Source organism: Pan paniscus, chromosome 1 (genome assembly GCF_029289425.2).
Source record: "Pan paniscus chromosome 1, NHGRI_mPanPan1-v2.0_pri, whole genome shotgun sequence".
NCBI lineage: Eukaryota > Metazoa > Chordata > Mammalia > Primates > Hominidae > Pan > Pan paniscus.
Window position 1 is genome coordinate 16,153,571 of NC_073249.2, and position 21,631 is coordinate 16,175,201.

The following is a 21,631-nucleotide window of genomic DNA, read 5'->3' on the forward strand; positions in this document are numbered from 1 at the left end:
CTAGAAAATTATTTTACTTTTTCCTTTCCATAATCAATCTCCTTTTTTAACCATTCTATTTCTTCTTTCCTCATATTAGAATGCAAATTTTAACTGTTCTCTATTTTTATCCTCCTCACTCCCTTCTTTATGACCCAAAATCTGTCTAGGAACAATTGTATCGTGCTCATTATCTATATTTGAATTGCATCTACATGATTAATTCGAAATCAAAATTCGAAATTTGAGATACCTGGAGAGAGAGGCTTATTTTTTGTTGAACTTTATGTCAGTACAATGAGGGAGGAGAGGTACTGATATCTCTGAGGTGCAGCTGTGGGACTGTGATGTTACAAGGCTATTGATACAAGGCAGAGGGACGGTTTCCCAAGCACATTGTGCTGTTAGTTAATCATAGTTGCTGTCTCATTTTAATCTAATTATGCAAATGTGTGGTCAATGTGTTCTAAAAAGATGCCCTGAGTTGAATCTCTACTTTTAGTGATTTCAATTGTTTTGTTTTATTTAAACATTGAACAGTTTGAACAATTAAGCAAAGGCTAATTCTCTCATTCAGGCCTTTCCTTTCAAAGTGCCAGAGACTGAAAGGTGTCTTTAATTAGTGTCTCAGGATGCGTGCTGCTTCATTAGAGAAAATGAATACAGTGCAGGTCAAGGAGGCTTCATCTGCATAGAAGATTAAGCATACTGATACTTTATTAGACTACATGGCATGAGTCAGCCCACAGAACAGTTTCTTTCCATTAATCATAATTAAGTTATAAATGCTCTAGTTTTGATTCAGCTTTCAACTGTCATGAGTGGCCAGCAAAGATACTCATAATTTGATAGTGTTATTCTGTAGATTTCTTAGAGGTGGATTGGTGTTCTTCCTTATGTAAGCGCACTTGGGGCATCTTCACCTTCTTGTACCACTCCCTGCCTTCCGCACCCTGACTGTGCCCCAGTTCCCATGGATACAAAGCAGGGATGCTTCGGTCAGATCTGCAGTCTTCATCCCTGTCCTCCCCGAATGTCTGTCTCCACTCAAATAGACGATCCAGGAGGGAGCATTGAGTTTTGCTTTAGGCGTTTCCTGTTTGGGACAACTATGCCTATGGCTTTCCAGAGCCATAATTTCCTCTCCCAAAGAAAAGCTACTCCTAGAATAAAAGTCGTGAACGTGAACATTTTTCCTAGGCTTCTCCCAATGCTTACTCCACCCACAGGACCACAGACCACGAAGACTTCCCATGTTATCCAATCTTCTCTTTAAAAAATCTTATATCCCTCATCTTGAGAGATCCCATGAAAGGAGGGAAAAGAGTCAGGGCTCAGCAGGGAGGATATAGGAAATGCACTACTCACTCCTAATTTCACCCCCACTCAACACGCACCCCTGGCTGTCCACCGGGAAGCAAGGTATTCCATCATTCCATCTTCTTTGCTGCTTCCTCCTTCACCCTTCCTTGGATGTCATTATCCACCCAATTAAAATGGCCAAAGTTAAACAAACAAGCAACAATGGACAATTCCAAGTCCTGGCAAGGATGCAGAATTAGAGCTCTCAATCACTGCTGGGGAAATGCAAATAGGGTACAGCCACTTTGGAGAACAGCAGTCCTGCTCCTAAGCATTTACTCAAGAGAAATGGGGAGAGTCATATTCACACAAACTCCTGTTCATGACTCTTGGTAGTGGTTTTACCCATAATCACCAAAACTGGAAACAACCCAAGTGTCCTTCAGCAGATGAATGGATAAACAAACTGTAGCACATGCATACAGAGGGATACTACTCAAAGGTGAAACAGAACACACTCGTATATACAACAGATGAATGCATTATTCTAAGCGCTGGTTATATGACTATGTGCATTTTTCAAGACTCATAGAATAGTACACTAAAATGGATGAATTTTACCCTACACAAATTATTCTTCAATAAACCTGAATTTTTAATTTATATATAGTTTAAGAACAAATGGTATCCATTTATATATAGTATAATAACTTATATGTTATATAATATGTCAAATATTTATTTGTATTTAACAAATAATACTAGCAATGATTGTTTGTATTATATATTATAGCACATATATATAAATCGATGCTGCTTATTGCCTATAAATTATACAGAGAGAATATTGAGGGAAAAAATTGGAGGGTCTCATATAATCCACTAAAATGTGGGAAGAACAGATCTTTCCTCTTTTATGTATAAAAAGAGTCTGATTTTACCCTTAATCAGATGACAACTCACTGTTTCCTAGGTCTGGATACACAGCAAGGAGTAGGCATTCACTGATCATATTTCTTGTCTGCCTTTAGGGAATGATGACAACAATCTCAATTCCATTTTTTATGAACACTTGACAAGGACCCTCCAGGAGTCCCTCTGTGGAGACTTAGTTCTTGGACGTTGGGGCAACTACAGCTCTGGCGATTGCTTTATTTTGGCTTCAGATGACCTCAATGCCTTTGTTCACCTGATTGAAATTGGAAATGGTCTTGTCACCTTTCAACTTCGAGGACTGGAATTCCGAGGTAAGAATTTCTTCATTGTAGAAACTGTTGAAAGTTGGTTGCTTGAGTTAATTATCAAGCAAAACTTTAGGAAGAAGTCACTGTTAAACAGGAAAAACTTAATGTCTTCCTACTGAAAGTGAGCTTGCCACCACTACCTTGATATAAATAAACTATAGTCATCTGAAGGAATAAAAACATAAAACATAGAATGGCATGTAAACTTGTGGATTAGCAAACCAGGACATTGGTTTTATTAGCAAATCAGGATATTGATTTTAATCCTTCCGGGAAAAACTCAGAAGCCACAGGAGGTTGTGGGGAACATCATTTGGGGCTCCAAATGGAGTCAGTCCGACCTTGTTCTGTGGGTCACAGGTGTTGGGATCTGTTGTGTGCAAATCATTTAAGGTCTTAGAGCTTTTCTTTCCTATCTGCAAAATAATAATAATGAGAATGGCTGCCTTATAATGTTGCTGTGTGGTTTAAATGAGATCATGTAGAAGGCACTTCATGAATCCTCATTGCTTTATGGTTATTGAGTCTGCCTGAATCTTGAAAGTATAACTCCAGTTTTCCCGCAAATGAGGAGCTGGAGTTACGTGGGATGCAGAAAGTGGCATAAGTGATGTACCTGTTGCCTTCTCCTATGTTGTTTATTCCTTTACTCATTGCGTGTTTTCTGAACATCTCCTCTGTATCAGGCAGTGTTTCAATACTGGAGATGCAATGGACACGTGACATAAAAGAGTCTTATCACCATGAAGCTTACCCCCAGTGAGAGACACCTAAAGTAAACAAGTAAACAGACAAACTTATTATAGCTTGGAGCAAGTGCTATGAAAGAAGTAAATAGGGTTCTGGAACCCAAAGTCACTGCAGAGGATGAGGGTGAGGAGGTGCCACGTTCAATGGGATGGTCAAAGAAGGCCTCGAGAGGAGAGCAGGAGGAAGAATGTCCCCAGTGCAGGAACTGATACCTGCTAAATGCATGAGTCAGGCAGCATCTCAGAGCATTCCTGGCATCTGGGAGGACTCAAGTGACTAGGGCTGACCAGCGCTTGCGGCAACTTGACATGAGGCAGCTGGAAGCCCAGTAATGTGAGATCTCCCCGCCAGTGTCAGGGACTATATGTTATTCTCTATGTTATGGGGAACCATGTAGGGACTCTGGAGGAGGGAATGGTTGACCCTCTCTACACTTTAAGAGATTGGTCTGGTGGCTGTGTGGAGAATATACTGGGGGAAGACAAAAGTAGAAGCAGGGAAACCATTTAGGACTGCATTGTGGACACCCAAGCAGATGATGGCAGAGACAGGGAAGTGCCCAGAGACTGGGAGGTGGAATCAGAAGGGCTAGCTGTTAGGGGTGAGTGAGAGGGGAGGCTCTGTGTGCCCCCCAAGTTTCTAGATCGAGTGTCTGCATGGGCAGAGGTGTGTTTACTAAAACAGGGAAGCCTGGAAGGACTTTTTGGTCTGGTGGTGGAGGCATTCAGGTGAATGTGCAAGTAGCTAGTACATACAGTCTCTTAGTTATTCAGGAGACATTTATTTGGCACTGATTACATGTCATGCACTAGTGTAGGTACCAAGAATACAGAAGTGAAGCCCCCACCTTAAGATGCTGGGAGCCTCACAGAGAAGACAGGTATGGAAGGAGCTCATGTGAAATGAGTATCGCATGAAATGAGTGTTATGACAGTGTCCTGCAAGGGCCAGGTTAAGGACCAGAGGAGAGGCACTGGTGTCAGGTTGGAGTCTGGGTCAGCTCAATGGAGGAGAAAGAGGAAGGGCCTTACCTGCTAAGGAGCAGCAGATGTGATGACAAAGAAGCACCAAGTCATCCGATGTAGTTCTCAGCAGGTAGTTTGGAAGTGGTTATAGGTAATGCTAGAAAGGTGAGCAGGAGCCAATTCATACCTGTTCAAACCCTCACTGTGACAAAAGGACATCTTTTAGCCAAAAACAAGTTGTCATGTTTTCCCAGATTGAACACCATTATCTAAAGATGATCAGTTATCTCGGTTCTTTGGATGAGAATCTCTAGCATTGGTTTTGTGAATATCCATGCCTTTTCACATTCCTAAATAAATGTATACGAAATTTTTTTTCTAGAGTGGTAGGTTCTGTGTTTTAGGTGTGCATTCCGTGCACTTTTCTGAATTTTAAGAATCTAATTTAGGGGGCTTAGTTTGGAGAAGGTTATTGAACAGGGAACTAGTGATAAAACTCTATAGAGTAATCACGGAAGGGATATTTCCCCTACATTTAGCACAGATGCCAGAAAATGTCACGAGAGATGGTGGAAATAAGTGTCTTCAGTGCAATAATACAATAGAACTGTCCTGCTCTCTGAATTTCTGAATCTCAGCTCTTTTGAGAGCTTTTCTTAAAAGTTCTTTTATTTTAGTATATTCCTTTTTAAATATAATTTCAACTTTCATTTTAGATTTAGGGGGTACATATGCAGGTTTGTTACATGGATATATTGTGTGATGCTGAGATATGAGGTATGATTGGTCCCATCACTGAGGTACTGCTCATAGGACTCAACAGTTTTTCAACCTTTGTCCCCTTTTCTACCTACAATGTCTACTAGTCCCCAGTGTCTATTGTTGCCTTCTTTATGTCCATTAGTACCAAACGTTTAGCTCCCTTTTATAAGTGAGAACATCTGGTATTTGGTTTTCTATTCCTGCATTAATTTGCTTAGGATAATGGCATCCAACTGCATCTACGTTGCTGCAAAGGACATGATTTTATTTTTCTTTATGGCTGCATAGTATTCCATGGTGTATATGTACCCCCATTTTCTTTATCCAGTCTACTGTTGATGGGCACCTAGGTTGATTCCATGTCATTGCTATTGTGAATAGTGCTGCAGTGAACATATGAGTGCATGTGTCTGTTTGGCATAACGATTTATTTTATTTGAGTATATATACCCAGTAATGGGATTGCTGAGTTGAAAGGTAGTTCTGATTTAAAGTGCTTTGAGAAATCTCCAAACTGCTTTCCACAGTGGCTAGACTAATTTACATTCCCATCAACAGTGTATAAATGTTCCCTTTTCTCTGCAGCCTCACCAGCATCTATTGTTTTGTGTTTTGTGTTTTGTGTTTACTTTTTAATAATAGCTATTCTGATTAATGTGAGGTGGTATCTCATTGTGGTTTTGATTTTCATTTCTCTGATGATTAGTGATGCTGAGCATTTTTTTCATGTGTTAGTTGGCCACTTGTATGTCTTCTTTTGAGAAGTATCTGTTCATATCTTTTACCCATTTTTTAATGGGGTTATTTATTTTTTGCTTGTTTGATTGTTTAATTCCCTTATACATTCTGGATATTAGACCTTTGTCAGTTACATAGTTTGGGAATATTATCTCCAATTATGTAGGTTGTCTTTTATTCTATTGATAGTTTCTTTTGCTGTGCAGAAGCTCTTTAGTTTAATTAGGTCTCATTTGCCCATTTTTGTTTTTTTGCAATTGCTTTTGAAGACTTAGTCATAAATTCTTTCCTAAGGCCCATGTCCAGAATAATGTTTTCTAGGTTTTCCTCCTATAGTTTGAGGTCTTACATTTAAATCTTTAATCAATCTTGGGTTAATTTTTGTATATGGTGAAAGGTAGGGTCCTGTTTCATTCTTCTGCACATGGCTAGCCAGCTATCCCAGCACCATTTATTGAACAGGGAGCCCTTTCCCCATTGCTTATTTTTGTTGACTTTGTCAAAGATCAGATGGCTACAGGTGTGTGACTTTTTATTTCCGGGTTTGCTATTCTGTTCCATTGGTCTATGTGTCTGTTTTTGTACCACTACCATGCTGTTTTGGTTACTATAGGCTTAGAGTATAGTTTGAAGTTGGGTAATTGATGCCTCTGGATTTGTTCCTTTTGTTTAGGATTGCTTTTGCTACTTGGGCTTTTTTTTTGGTTCAATATGGATTTTAGAATAGTTTTTTTCTAGCTCTGTGAAAAATGACATTGGTAGTTTGATGGGAATAGAGTCTATAGACTGCTTTGGGCAGTATGGTCATTTTTTTAAATTATACTTTAATTTCTGGGATACATGTGCAGAACATGCAGGTTTGTTACATAGATATACACATGCCATGATGGTTTGCTGCACCCATCAACCCATCATCTACATTAGGTATTTCTCCTAATGCTATCCCTCCCCTAGACCCCCACCCCATGACAGGCCCCAGTGTGTGATGTTCCCCTCCCTGTGTCCATGTGTTCTCATTGTTCAGCTCCTATGTTGATTCTTCCAATCCATGAGCAAGGAATGTTTTCCCATTTGTTTGTGTCATCCATAATATTTTTCAACAGTGTTTTTGTAGTTCTCTTTGTAGAGATCTTTTCCTTTTTGGTTATATGTATTCTTAGGTATTTGTGTGTGTGTGTGTCTATTGTAAATGAGATTGTGTTTTTGATTTGGCTCTCAGCTTGAATGTTACTAGTGTGTAGGAATGCTACTAAGTTTTGTACATGGATTTTGTATCCTGAAACTTTCCTGAAGTTATTTTATCAATTCCGGGAGGCTTTTGGCAGAGTCTTTAAGGGTTCTCTGACTATACAATCATATGATCAGTGAAGAGAGATATTTTGACTTCTTTTTCTATTTGGATGTCTTTTATTTATTTCTCTGGATTGGCTGCTCTGGCTAGGACTTCCAGTACTATGTTGAATAGGAGTGATAAGAGTGGGCATCCTTGTCTTGTTCTGGTTTCAAGGGGAATGCTTCCAGCCATTTGTTTGTCATAGATGAGTCTTATTATTTTGAGGTGTATTCCTTCTATCCTTCATTTCTTGAGGGTCTTTACCGTGAAGGGATGTTGAATTTTATTGAAAGGTTTTTTTCATGTCTAGTGATATGATCATGTGGTTTTTGTTTTTAATTCTGTTTATGTGATGAATCACATATATTGACTTGTATATGTTGACCCAACCTTGCATCCTAGGAATGAAGCCGACTTGATCATAGTGAATTAACTCTGATGTGCTGCCTAATTTGGTTTACTAGTAGTTTGCTGAAGATTTTTGCATCTATATTCATCAGGGATATTGGCCTGTCATTTTCTTTTTTTGTTGTGTTTCTGCCAGATTTTGGTATCAGGGTGATGCTTCATAGAATGCATTAGGGAGGAGTCCCTCCTCCTCAGTTTTTTGGTATAGTTTCAGTAGAATTGGTACTAGCTCTTCTTCTTATGTCTGATAGAATTCAGTTGTGAATCCCTCTGGTAAGTTTTTTATTACATATTCAATTTCAGAACTCAATATTGGTCTGTTTAGGGTTTCAATTTCTTCCTGATTCAATCTTGGAAGAGTGTGTGTTTCCAGGAGTTTAGCCATTTCATCTAGATATTCTAGTTTGTATGCATAGAGGTATGCATAATAGTCTCTGAAGATCTTTTGTATTCTTTTAGGATCAATTGTAAGGTCATCTTTGTCATTTTTGATTGATTGTGCTTATTTGGATCATCTCTCTTTTTCTTTGTTATTCTAGTTAGTGGTCTATCAATCTTCTTTATCCTTTCAAATCAACTTTTGGTTTTGTTGACTCTTTGTATGGATTTTGGGGTCTCAATTTTGTTCAGTTCTGCTCTGATTTCAGTTCTTTCTTCTGCTAGCTTTGGGGTTAGATTGTTATTGTTTTTCTAGTTCCTTTAGGTGTGATGTTACATCATTAAATTGAGATATTTCTAACTTTTAGAGGTAGGCATTTAGCACTATGAACTTTTCTGTTAACACTGCTTTTACCACATCCCAGAAATTTTGGTATGTTGTGTCTCTGTTTTTATTTATTTATTTGTTTATAAGACAGAGTCTCACTCTGTTGGCCAGGCTGAGTGCAGTGGCACAATCTTGGCTCACTGCAACATCTGCCTCCCAGGTTCAAGTGATTCTCCTGCCTCAGCCTCCCAAGTAGCTGGGTTTATAGGTGTGTGCCACCACACTCAGCTATTTTTTATATTTTTAGTAGAGACGGGGTTTCACCATGTTGGCCAGGCTGGTCTCGAACTCCTGACCTCAAGTGATCCGCCTGCCTTGGCCTCCCAAAGTGCTGGGATTCCAGGTGTGAGCCACCATGCGCAGCCTGTTTTTATTCATTTAAAAGGATTTTTTTTTTTTTTTTGCCTTAATTTTGTTGTTTACCCAAAAGTCATTCAGGAACAAGTTGTTTAATTTCCATGTAAGTATGTGGTTTTAAGAGTTCTTCTTGGTATTGATTTCTATTTTTATCCCACTGTGGTCCAAGAATATGGATGATATTATTTCCATTTTTTTTTAATTTATTGAGACTTGCTTTATGGCTGAGCATGTGGTTGATCTTGCAGTATGTTCCATTTACAGATGAGGAATGTATATTCTGTGGTTGATGGGTGGAGTATTCTATAGATTTCTATTAGGTCCAATTGGTCAAGTGTCAAATTTAAGTCCAGAATTTCTTTGTTAGTTTTCCGCCTCGGTGATCTGTCTAATGCTGCCAATGGGGTGTTGAAGTCCTCCACCATAATTCTGTATTGTGTGGCTGTCTTAGTCTTTTCGTAGTTCTATAAGTACTTGTTTTATGAATCTGGGTGCTCCAATGTTGGGTGCATATATATTTAGGATAGTTAAGTCTTGTTGAATTGAACACTTTATCATTATGTAATACCCTTCCTTGTCCTGTTTTACTGTTGTTGGTTTAAAGTCTGTTTTATCTGATATAAGAACAGTGACCCCTGCTCCTTTTTTGATGAAAGCTTTTCAGTTTTTTCTGGAATTTAAGGTAAAATCTTTTAGAGCTAACCTAGTTGAATTATGAGTTGTAGTTTCTATCACAAGTTCTGTGCCATTTTTAGCTTCTTTAGCAAACTTAACCAATCTTTGAGTTTAAAGGGTCCAAGTTAATGAGATCTTAGAATTTTGCAGTGCTTTTTCTGTCTGTCAGCTCCTCATCACAAGCAGCGCTTCTTAATCTAGCACAATAAATGTTCTGGTCTCATCTTAGATCAATTATATCTTGAGGCAAAACCAGCCACCACAGAACTTCGTGGTTTAGGATAGCAATGCTGTACTATTTCCCACTGTTTCATGGGCTGGCCAGTGGTTCTGCTGCTGCTGTCACCTGGGCCACTTGAACAGTTTCATTCAGCAGGTAGATGAGCCAGGCTGGGAGGTCTAGAGGCTGGCTGCCAAACTTGGAGCCTTGTATCTCCTCCATGGTACCACTCAGTCTCCCAGAGGCCAGACTAGGCATCTTCACAGCCAGGTAGTGTTCGGGTTTGAAAAGGGGAAATCTGAACACTTCAAGGATTCTTACAGCCCAGCTTCCTGGACAGGCACCATGTCATTTCTGCCACATTCTGGTGGTAAAAGCCATTCCCAAGGACAGCTCAGATTCTGGTGATAGAAAAAGTGGTTCTGCCTCATTTGCACAGTGGTATGATTACAGGGAGGCATTATTTGTCAATATTACAACAACATACCAGACTCCTTGAACTTCATCAGATGAAATACAGAAGGAGGCTCAGAACTGACAGATGTAGCCATCCGCAAGATAGAGGCAGAGATTATGTGAGACTAGACTGCCCAGGAGGATCTCTGCTATTGCTCATTGATATTCCTTCTTCCTGCCAGCCACAGTAGGAATATAACCTGGCTATAAGGGTCACTTTGGCACCATAGCAACGTCTTGAGAAAAAAATGATAGTTCCCTTGCCCCAGTACCACTCACTCTTAAATAATACATTTTTTTAAACCCAGTTCAGTTGTAGTTGGGGACACAGGGACTTTAAAAGAGCACATAGCTTGACAAAACCTAAATTATGCTTTTATTGTGGGAAGAATCCAGTTAACCTAAAATGGCTGTTCTGTTTTATGTCTCTTTGCAACATATAGTACAGTATTCCTAGGGAAGGTCTGTTTTATTTTACCTCCATGGATATTTTTTAGAGTTTTCTTTTCAGCATTTTCCTTTTCAGTTTCCTGTTTTCCAAAATAATGGCTTTATTTTGGTCAAATTTAATCTACTTCACCCCAACCTGAGGCAGTCAAAATATAGATGGGCTTGTTCTCCCTCCTGAAGTCTACCGAAGCCATCAGTGGAAACATGAAATGTTCACAGGATAGATTCTGACTTTTTCTCAGAAAATGAGAAATACACTCCAGAGAGGAGGCAAGCTCCCCAAGGCTGTGGACCAAGAAAGTATCCTGTCTTCCTCTCCCTGAAAGGGATACATTTGTGTCAATAAGAGTTCTTGGTTGTGAGCTACAAAAATCAAATCTAGCTAACTTAAGTAGAAGAAGGATTTGTTGGAAGATGTTGCAAAGGGCACAGACTTCTGAGAAGGCTAGCAAAGCAGGCTTTGCAGCTATTGGACAAGGACCAAGTCTAAAATCACACCGCAGCTGTGAAGGAGTCACTTCTTGGCTGTTGAATCCAGACACTGGCATCATGTCATTGATACCATGAGCCTGGACACTGGACACTGCTACTGCCACCGCAGCTGCCCCCAGAAACTGGATGAACACCTCCCTTCCAGAATGCATTCCGCATGACCCTGCTTCTTTGTGTCTCCAGCTCATTAGTCAATGTCTGATGTGGGTTTAACAGATTCACAAAGCCAAGATTTCATGTGTGTGCTCTAGATGGAAGGGAGCCTGGGAAAGAAAGTGTCTGACTCTCTAGTTTCTATAATGGGAGGTGGTGACTGCCTATCCCTGAGAGTCACAAAATGGGTAGATTAATTGAAGTAATGCTAGCTGCTGTAACTATTAGGCCCCAAATTTCAGTGGCTGATACAACAGATGTCTGTTACACATTCATGTAAAGTCCAGTCAGTGAGTGGAGGTAGTGGGGAAGGGGATGGTTTCATTCTGCACTACCAAGGATTCAGGCAAATAGAAGCTCCACCTATTTCCTAGCACATTGCTTTCAAGACCACCTTGGACTTCAATACCAAGCTGGCAGAAAGTGGAAGATTGCATGGAAGATTGTTATGAACTTGGCCTAACAAGCTTCCCAATGATTGGGATACATCATTTCCTTGTACATTCTGCTGTCCACAATTGACATGACTACAAAAGAGGCTAGGAAATGCTATCTAGCTGAGTACCCAGGAGAAAAAGTAAAAGGCTTTGGTGAACAAAAAATAACGGGGGTAGTTCTGGTGCAGTACAAAATTGCCCAAACCTAGAATAGGGACGTAGATCTTGGATAGCCCAAAAGAATGATCAAGGTCCATGGCACATCCTATTTCTGTTGTCTGGTACCATAATGAATGATTGATACAAATTCGGGTGGCTCTGTCGCGCAATGGATAGCGCATTGGACTTCTAGTGACGAATATTCTTTATTTGAAATACGTGGGACCAGAAGTGTTTTGGATTTTGAACTTTTTGATTTGGAATATTTGCCTATACATAATGAAATATCTTGGGGACGGGACCCAAGTCTAAACACAAAATGCATTTATGTTTCTTATAAACCCTATATCCATAGCATGAAGGCAATTTTATGCAATATTTTTAATAATTTTGTGCAGGAAACAAAACTTGTGTACAATGAAGCATCAGACAGCAAAGGTGTCACTATCTCGGCCACCTATGTGGGCAATCTGTGGTTGTTTGGAATCACCATCATTCCTGACTCTGAATTTATGTGCTACTGATAACCATTTATTTTCTTGTAATTATTCACACATAAGGACTTAACAGTAAAAAACGTGACACACCATTAATATAGTGAATAAATACTGTGTCTGGGGTAACTGTGCCATTCAGTGACATCACCAGAATACCTGGATCTGCTGTTAGGCAAGAGCAGCAGCAGACAGCTGCAGGCTCCCAGTCTCCACCCAGAGTGCTGGGTTTTATTAAAAGGTTAGTGTGCACTGAATTTTATTTATTTAGGTGGGAAGAAACATCAGAAGCAGTTGACAGACCAAGAAGTGGGTCCTCTAGGGATGAGGAGGCCTTCTGCTGGGTGACTTTTATAAATGGCCGAGAGGGTTGTTTTCTCCTTGGGGACACTGAAGAAACTGTAGGCTGTGCACCCACATTTTGACTGTGACCCATCACAAGAGGTCAGGTGTGGAATTTTTCACTTGTGGCATCACGTCAGTGCTCAAAAGGTTTTGGATTTTGGAGCATTTAAGATTTTGGATTTTTGAATTTGGGGTGTTCAACCTGTAGTATGAATGCTGGGCAGCATGAAACACTCACTTGAGGTTAGTGATCATTATTTTAAAGAGAGATCTGTAAAGATTAATTACTGTGTGGTTTTCTCTAAGCCACATTCAACATTGTGGATGTAGGCATGGAAGGGCAGACTTAGAGTTAACCAAGACTGGGTTGAACCAAGTGAGTGTCAAGAAGCTGAGAATGTATTTAATATGTAAGGTTGTGACAATGATTATAATACTTGGCCATGGAGTGTAAGCTGAGGATGAAGGGAAGTGAGGGTGTGAAAGAGGGAAGAAACAGGACTAATGAATTGTGGATCTGGGAAGGGTGCAAAGATTGTTGAAGTTGAAAGATTAGAGGAAATGAACTGGAAAAATGAAGTGGTTACTGGAAAATGGGATATGTCAAACTGATATCTTTAGAGGGAAAGCAATTTTTTGATAATCAAAGTCTAGGGTTATCACTGTGGGAATGACTGGCTGAGGTTCAGTGGAAGATGAGATCATGGCAGGGGTAGAGATCATTGCAGGGGTAGAGATTGGACTGGGCACCAGGATGTTGGAAAGAGCATCTCTATGTATATTGACATCCCCAGGAGTGACGGCAGGAGGCGTGGTGGAGAGAGTGACTGAGCCAGAGCCACAATCTTTACAGAAGGAGTGGGAATGACCAGAGAGGCCATAGGAGATGGCAATGAGATGGAGCATGGGGTTAGGGTGAGAGAATGGTCTGAGAGCATCAATGAGAAACACGAGGCTGTTTTCCAGTGCTGACCAAGTGGTGGGAGACATGTGTGAAAGGATTGTGAGATTTGGATGGGTGGGACAGTTAAGTTGGAATCAGAAAATGTAATTTATAGAGAGGCAAGGAAATTAGACTGCAGGGAATCCTGGGCTTCCCATAGCAAATGACGTGAACTGCATGCGGTAAAGCAGCATTCGCTCGTGGGAGGATGAAGACAATCCTGTAATCTAAAGCTGGGTCATGTGCGTGGAAAGCTTTGAGGCAACTGCAACGAAGTTGATCTAGGCATGGAGGTATGTGTGCACAATCCTTATTAGTGTAAGGCTGCTACATTTTTCTCATGGTGAGATCTGTTTTCCAGAAATAGTCTCAGAGGAGGTAGGTCTTAGGAAATAGAAAAGAGTCATCTAATAAGACAAGTTTTTGGAAAGCAGGAGAAAAACAATGATACCGTAAATGCATGGTGTCATATGGGCATTTGCCTTTTTAATTATTTATGTAACTACCTTTCCTCAACTTACTCATTTCTCAGTATTTCCTTGTGATATGTGATACGGCATTTGTATATATTTTCTACATTTCCATCAATCAAATATTTACAGTTTTTGCTCATCTAATAGTTCAAACAAAAAATAATAGAGATTACTTTGTTCTTTTATTTAAAATAAAGTTGTGATGAAAGTTATATTTGTGTTTGAGTGTTTGTGTTCATCATGAATCTCTGAGGTCAGGGCCTTATCCTTAGTGTCAGGTATGTGACCACATGGTTGGCAATCAATACATGTTTTCTTGATAACAACACAATAAATAATAATTTGAAAACCAAAGCCAGTTTGTTTTCAATAGCCTCACAAAGTTTATGCATTGAGGTTTTTTTATTACTGCAGACGATGAAAAATTAACTAAGTCAGACTCTATTAGACTGTGAGCCTTTCAAAGCCTGGGGCTTCATGGCTTATTCATGTAACTCTCCCCAGTGCACTGACTGGCTCATGGTAGGATGCCCAGTAAATATTGGTTGGATTAGAAGGTAGACAGTTGCAAGTTTCTTGAACACCAATTACATGCCAGGTACCATATTAGTTTCTTTACTTATATTATCAAAATATTGCTTATAACAGCTCTATAAAGTAAGTAGGTGCTATTACCCGACTGTCGACATGAGAATCTGAGTGAATGAATTTAAGTAAGGTGCCCATGGCCACACAGTCACCAGTGGTAGAGGAGCATGAACACCTAGATGTGACTGACGCCAAGGTCCACGGCCTATCCGTAGACTCCCTGCTTGAGAGGGAAGGAACAGAGGGAGGAAGGTGGGTTAAATAAGGAGAGAATATGAAAGAAAAAAAGTGATTAAACATTTTCAGAAAGTATTTTTGGTTGTTGAAATTAAACAAATAAAAGTTGGTTTTACCAGAATTCATTCTTAAAGGCTATTATGGTAGCACCTTTGTAGGTCACTTCTAGCAGCTCAGCTGTTTGAATTATTGGCTGTCTTAGCAATTTTGCTTTCAATGTTCATTCTGCAAGACTTAATTAAAGTCATGAAACCTAGATGGCTCTTGTAGAATGAACATTGAAAGCAAAAGGCACAATTATCAGGATGTAGCTACACATTACCACCAGGTCTGGAAAATATCAAAAAATAGGATTTATGTTTCTGTCTGTGTGAAATGTTATCAGCCATCTCATACTTTGGCTAACACCCCATAATCACTGGCCTGTGGGGACATTTAAAAATATCTGTGTAACTGAATCTTATCTAAAGCAAATCCAACCCAAACCTTTATCATAGCTGGCTAATCCATGCAGAGCAATAGCTTTCCCACTAATCTTGGAGTTATCTAGAATTTTCTCTGCTCTGTGACAACATTCAGGTCATTAGCAAATGCCTAGTTCTTAGGTCTGTATAAATTGAGTAATCTTTCAAATCCCTTGGTTCCAAACTTACCCATACAATAATGAGTTCTCCATTCAGAATCCCTGACCACGTATTTTTCTTCATTGCATATTGTGTGACCTGTTAATAGGAGAGACGAAGCCATGTTTGTCTAGATAGCAAGTCTGGGAAGAAAAAGGGCTTCTTGCTGAACGTGAACAGGATCTGCATATCTTAACATTCAGCACTCAAACAAAAATTCGTGGGAGAAAAAGAAGGTAATACAATTGCAAATTAAATATTCTTTAATTAGAATATTTATTCTAAGGACTCTTCTGAGTAGAGTTGAGCGCATTAGTTTTCACATCTGTAAACGGGGCAGGAGTAGGGGGAAATCATATCACTCACAGCGATAACTATCATCTATTTAAACATTTCTTATTCTTATGCTTCTAAACTGCCCAATGTGAGTTACAATGTATACTTAGTGATTTGGTTAATTTCATTTTCTCCCATGAGCTGGTTGAAAATAAATAAATTCAGGAAACTTTGGCTTGTAATTTGTCAAGCCTCATTAGACAGTGTGTGATAAAAGAAGAATACTGATTTTAAATTCAAAAGACCAGACCCTTCCACAAGACTAGTCTCTTTTGAGAATCAGTGCCCTGGAAATTACATCTGCATAACCAGGTTGATGTGTACATCAAATGAGATACTCTGAAGCATTCCTTTTTAAATTGATAAGTGTCACATAAATACATAGTGTTGTGAAATAAAAATTCTGTGAAAAACCAATGCTGCTTCATTTAAAGGTATTATAACACATTTAAAATCTGGCTTGCCAGACAGGTCACAGAAAAAACTTTATTCCTGTGGGCAGATCTTAAAGAATATGAGGCTCCTTGGGATGTAAAACTGTTGCAATATAAAATCTGTGCTAGGCTCACAAAATCAAACAAGTTATAAATTATTCGAACCTACTTTTGTCTTTTTTGTCTATTGCATACTGGACCAATACACTTCTAGGTTCCCAGTATCACATTTAAGAGACACACAAGGCCAGGCATGGTGGTGCATGCCTGTAATCCCGGGAGGATTATATGAGGCCAGGTGTACAAGACCAGCCTGGGCAACATAGTGAAACCCCATCTCTAAAAAAAAAAAAGAAAGAAAGAAAATCAATCAGATAGGTGTGGTTGTGCCTGCCTGAGGTCCCAGCTACTCCAGAGGCTGAGGTGGGAGAATGACTTTAACCCAGGAGTTTGAGGTGACAGTGAGCTATGATTGCACCTGTGCACTCCAACTTGGGTGACAGAGGCAGACCCCGTCTCTACAAAACATAAAATAAAATAAAAAAGACACACAGGTCCAGTGTTGCTGAAGGACTGGAAACTGGAACTAGGGGAGAAGTTGCCACTAAGGTAATAAAGAACTGAACCCATTCAGTGGTTCAACAAGCCGATCCTATTCGTTGTTTTGGTTCTTCTCTGTGGCCTTAGTCATGTAACTATACTATTAGCACTCTGTTTCCCTGTCTTTAAGATTGGATTAATCTAAACTGGATTGATTACCAAGTGGATGTGTGACACTTAGGGAATAGGAAGTGTCCAGGACAGCTTCTTAGTGATGGTAATGATGGCAGTAGTCGTGGCTCCTACAGTGGAGAGTGTCTCCCAAAGAGAGAGACTCAGTCTTTCTGTGTCTGGCCCTGATGGTTTCAGGGAAGCTGAAACCTCCGGAAGGTGAGTCTTTGCTATGGCAGGGAAAGCCCTATTCATCAGAATCAGAATTAAACAGCAGTCGAGAGAAGGATTGTCCCTTGAATTCCTTTGTTGAGTAAATAAAATCATTTTTACCTCTCTCTAGGGGCTCATTTCTTAGAAATTCTAGTATTTAAAACTGGAGTAAGAAATTTTAAGTTTGCAACTATAATACAATAGATAGAAAAATAAATCTTTTAAGACCTAGAAAATCTCTACATGAATTTTATTTCTATTGTGCAATCTTAAAGAAAAAGGAGGCTCCTTCAAATATAATTTTTTTTTTTTGAGATGGAGTCTTGCTTGTTGCCCAGGCTGGAGTGCAGTGTTGCAATCTTGGCTCTCTGCAACCTCTGCCTCCTGGGTTCAAGCGATTCTCCTGCCTCAGCCTCCCAAGTAGCTGGGACTACAGGTGTGCACCACCACACCTGGCTAATTTTTGTATTTTTAGTAGAGATGGGGTTTCACTATGTTGGCCAGGCTGGTCTTGAACTCCTGACCTCAGGTGATCCACCCCCTCGGCCTCCCAAAGTGCTGGGATTACAGGCATGAGCCACCATGCCCAGCCTGAAATATAAAATTCTTACAATTCTTTCTTTCCACAAATTAAATATAGCAAGGTCTAACAAATACAGAGATGTCCTCTAAGAGCAGGTGGCTGGGAATAGATGACCTGAATGTTCCTTCAAGCTTATGTTCTAGGATTCTGTCCCCGGAAAATGAGTGTGGGTAGAAAAGGAGCTGAGAAAGTTCCTCCCCGCCATGACGTGGAAGCTGCAGGAGAAGTTTGTGGGGCAGGGAGGGAGGGTGGTGAGAATCCCACTGTGACCTTCTTGAAAATGACAATCATTCAAAAACTTTTTGAAGTCTTTTTTTGACATTATTTCATTTGGTCACAAAGCAGCCCTTGATGTAACCAGTTGGCAAGAGGCAATACAAATTTAGAATTCTAGCTTTAAGAAAAATGTTATGGGGGCCCTCCTCCTGTTAATATCTCTACCACTATACATGCAGGAGGATATCAGAAGGGGCTACCAAGGAAGCTCGCTGGGGCTGAGCCCTGTCTCACACATTTTGTGTTCCCAGCCTGTAATGCGCACTCTGGGCTGTGGAAGTAAACTGCTCAGAGCTCAGAAATGGCCATATCTGATGGTCTCCTTTTTGTAGCCCTGATCAATTCAGGAATAACCTTATGTGACCACAGAAGGAAATACATTTTCTAATAATCCAACATATGTATCCCAACGTTTGTGCCTATAAGTCCCATCTGCAGTTTGAAAAGCACAGGCTAAGCTCTATCTATGTCTAAGAATGTCCACTTTGTGAGTGAGAGCGTGATTGTGCTTTATGGGTGGGTGGTTTGAGCTTCGTCCCTTCTCTAACATCCCCCTTGGTCACCTCACTGCTAGGTATATGCAGAACGCCAGCTCAGTGCCTGGCATGCTGCAATGGCTAATGAAGGCAGTGATCCTTTTAAAACTCAGCTAAAATATATATTCAGCATATTTTTAAACATTTACAATGTTTTAAATGTAATCATATTGATGAAATTTTGGATTTTTTAATGAATCCAGTTAGATTCCTTTTTGTAGAATCCAATTTGATTATTGGGAACAAAAACTGCAATTTGTTTCTCAGAGTACTCATATCAGTTACTAGAAGGGAAATTGAAGGACCAAGAAGCCCAATCTTGAAAATGTGTTGTGCATTTCGGCTTTAATGGCAATGTTCTCAATGGAAGGTTATAAATCATCCCAACCTTTTCTTTCAAAGCAGCTTTTCTGTTGCAGGGGACCATGTTTAACGTCCCTTTGAAGTCCCATTATCTCCATGTTTCCTCTTATCTCTTGGTAAACAGCCTGTACCTTAGTTCTGGTCCCTATCACTTTGTCCCTGAAATGAGACTGTGGGTGGCTGGTTTCCCCATCGCTGGTCTGTTCCCCTTAATCCCAGAGGCTTCAGGGGAATTTTCTTAAGTACAGCTTTCCTCATGTTTCCCTGGGACTTGAAAATCTCTTTTGCCTGCCTGTTACCTACAGAATTAGGTTCAAATGTTTCCCGTTTGATCTAACTCTAGCTTTCCCTTCCACTCTCACACTCTTCATGGATCCTGTCCTCTGGCCCAGGCCTCCCAGCCAGGAAGGTACCTCTCATGAGGCCTTTTGGGATGCAAGAGAAGGGAATATTTTGGTTTGATTTTTGGTTGCTGGACCTTCTGTTCAGGCAACCATTCTTCGGTTTCCAACTTTCCCAAGAAAATGCCAACCCTGCCTCCATCTTGGCAGGTGTGTCTACCAGCCACACAAATTAGCTACAATCCTGTGCCTCTCAGAGAGAATATATTAAAATTCACTGCCACTCAATACTTAAGAATTGTCAAAACTAGATGAAGAGAAATTGTCTTAGTTCAGACTGCTGCATCAACTATACCATAGACTGGGCGGCTTAGACAACAAACATTTATTTCTCACAGTTCTGGAGGCTGGGAAGCCCAAGATCGGGTGCCAGCAGATCTAGTGTCTGGTGAGGGCCCATTTCCTGGTCTGCAGACAGCCATCTTTCTGCAGTGTCCTCACATAACAGAGAGAGAGCAAGTTCTCTCATGTCTGTTCTCCTGAGGGCACTACTCTCATTCATGAGGGCCGCACCCTCATAACCCAATCACCTCCCAAAGGCCCCAACTTCTTGTTTCTTTGTTTGTTTGTTTTTGGGACGGATTCTCGCTCTGTCACCAGGCTGGAGGGCAGCGGCACGATCTCGGCTCATTGCAACCTCCGCCTCCCGGGTTCAAGCAATTCTCCTGCCTCAGCCCCCCAAGAAGCTGATATTACAGGTGCACGCCACCACGCCCGGCTAATTTTTTGTATTTTTAATAGAGATGGAGTTTCACCATGTTGGCCAGGATGGTCTTGATCTCTTGACCTCATGATCCACCTGCCTCAGCCTCCCAAAGTGCTGGGATTACAGGTGTGAGCCACTGCGCCCAGCCAGCCCCACCTTCTAATACCATCACCTTGGAGGATAGGGTTTCAATACATTAATTTGGGTGAGACACAAACATTCAGTCCATTGCAGAAATTATACATCTCAAAGATTTCCTGAAAGGTATCCAGTTCTCCCAGTCCTCAAGAGTTTCTAGAATCTACTCTTGGATGATGCCAGGCCTCTGGAGAGCCCCATATGTAAGGCTGACTTGTTTTGACTACCTATAGAAATACTTTTGCTTTATTGCACTTCAACCATATTCTAGCGTCCTGCACCGTGAAATATTAAAACAGCCCAGCAAACCTTGTGCTTGCACTTACTGTGCAATGTTATTAAGGATGTTGTTCACCATATTGCACAATGTTCTCTTTATGAGGATCCTGGGGATATCATCTCTCTGGTGTCTTTGCCAGAAATAGCTATGATCCTTCCAAGGAATTAGTTTGTTTTTGCCTTAAAGACACAAGAAACCATTTATGTTTTCTTTCTACATTGGCTTCTGGAAAGCCCGGAGTGAAATCTGTGGATCACTTTTAGTAAATGTACTGGGTATCCTAGAATGCAATTAGGACCCTTGACATTGTTTCTGTGTTCGTATTTTTCTTACCTCTCATTTGCACTTAAATTTCTTCATTTGCTTTCATACTATGTATACCTTTTAGATTAAGTTTATTCCTTCTTGAAATTAGGTGGGAATAAATAAGTCTGGCTGGGCTTGGCATTGGTAGGTGTGACAAAGGTGTGACAATGCAAACACAGCCACAATTAAAGGTGCCAAGAGTCAGTTTCGATGGAAATACCAGACAGAGACAGCCTTGCCAGCTTGACATTCATCTCTGCCAGGGCTTCGAAAGGTCACACTGTGTGGGCGGGTTGACCTTCAGCATTTCCTTTGGAGGGAATATGCTTTGAACCTTCTGAGTCTTCCTGAGAATATGGGCCTTGATTTACATTTGGACAACACAATTAGTGCATTTTCCAAAATTACTGGGTTTTATTATTTTCATATTCTTTTTTAATATGATCCTGAGTGTAACTCTTTCACTCCTAAGAGCAGATTACCCAAGACTCACCTGAACTAAGCTTTTCAACTGTTGGCAGCTACGATGTATCTGTCAAGTCTAAGCCATCCTTCATGGCAAACTGTTTCCTCAACTGCCCTTTCACCAGTTTAGAGATACCCGTGTGTTCCTCATAGTCTACTGTGCTATTTCACTCAGATGGTCAGAAATTCAAATTCGCCATCTTCTCACATACACAGACACACACATGTGCATGGATACACAGACCACAGACTTACACACATACTCATGCAATCAGCCCTCCCAGTTTAATGAAAAGGGAAAAAAAAAAAGCCCTGGCTTTCAGCTCAATGTGATAAATGGTAGAACTGGATAGAAGAATAAGGAAGGGGAAAATTGGAATGAAACTCACATTTTTGAGGTCTGCTGTTTAACCAGTTTTGCTAATTTCTTCAAGTGAAAATCCTTCTTTATGCTTTTTCTTTGTGTGATATATTTCTGAAAACTGTCGGCTGGGTGCGGTGGCTCACACCTGTAATCCCAGCACTTTGTGAGGC

General features: G+C 40.3%; 1 protein-coding gene across 2 annotated transcripts in view; it reads left to right on the top strand.

Annotated features, from left to right (window-relative positions):
- PCNX2 (pecanex 2) overlaps positions 1 to 21,631 on the top strand; it is a 309,377-nt gene that overhangs the window by 238,794 nt on the left and 48,952 nt on the right. For both annotated transcript variants that reach the window (XM_024927813.4, XM_034949151.3), the window contains one exon: positions 2,313 to 2,528. In XM_024927813.4, coding sequence (XP_024783581.4) covers positions 2,313 to 2,528 — 216 coding nt within the window. The remainder of the gene's footprint in view (positions 1 to 2,312; positions 2,529 to 21,631) is intronic.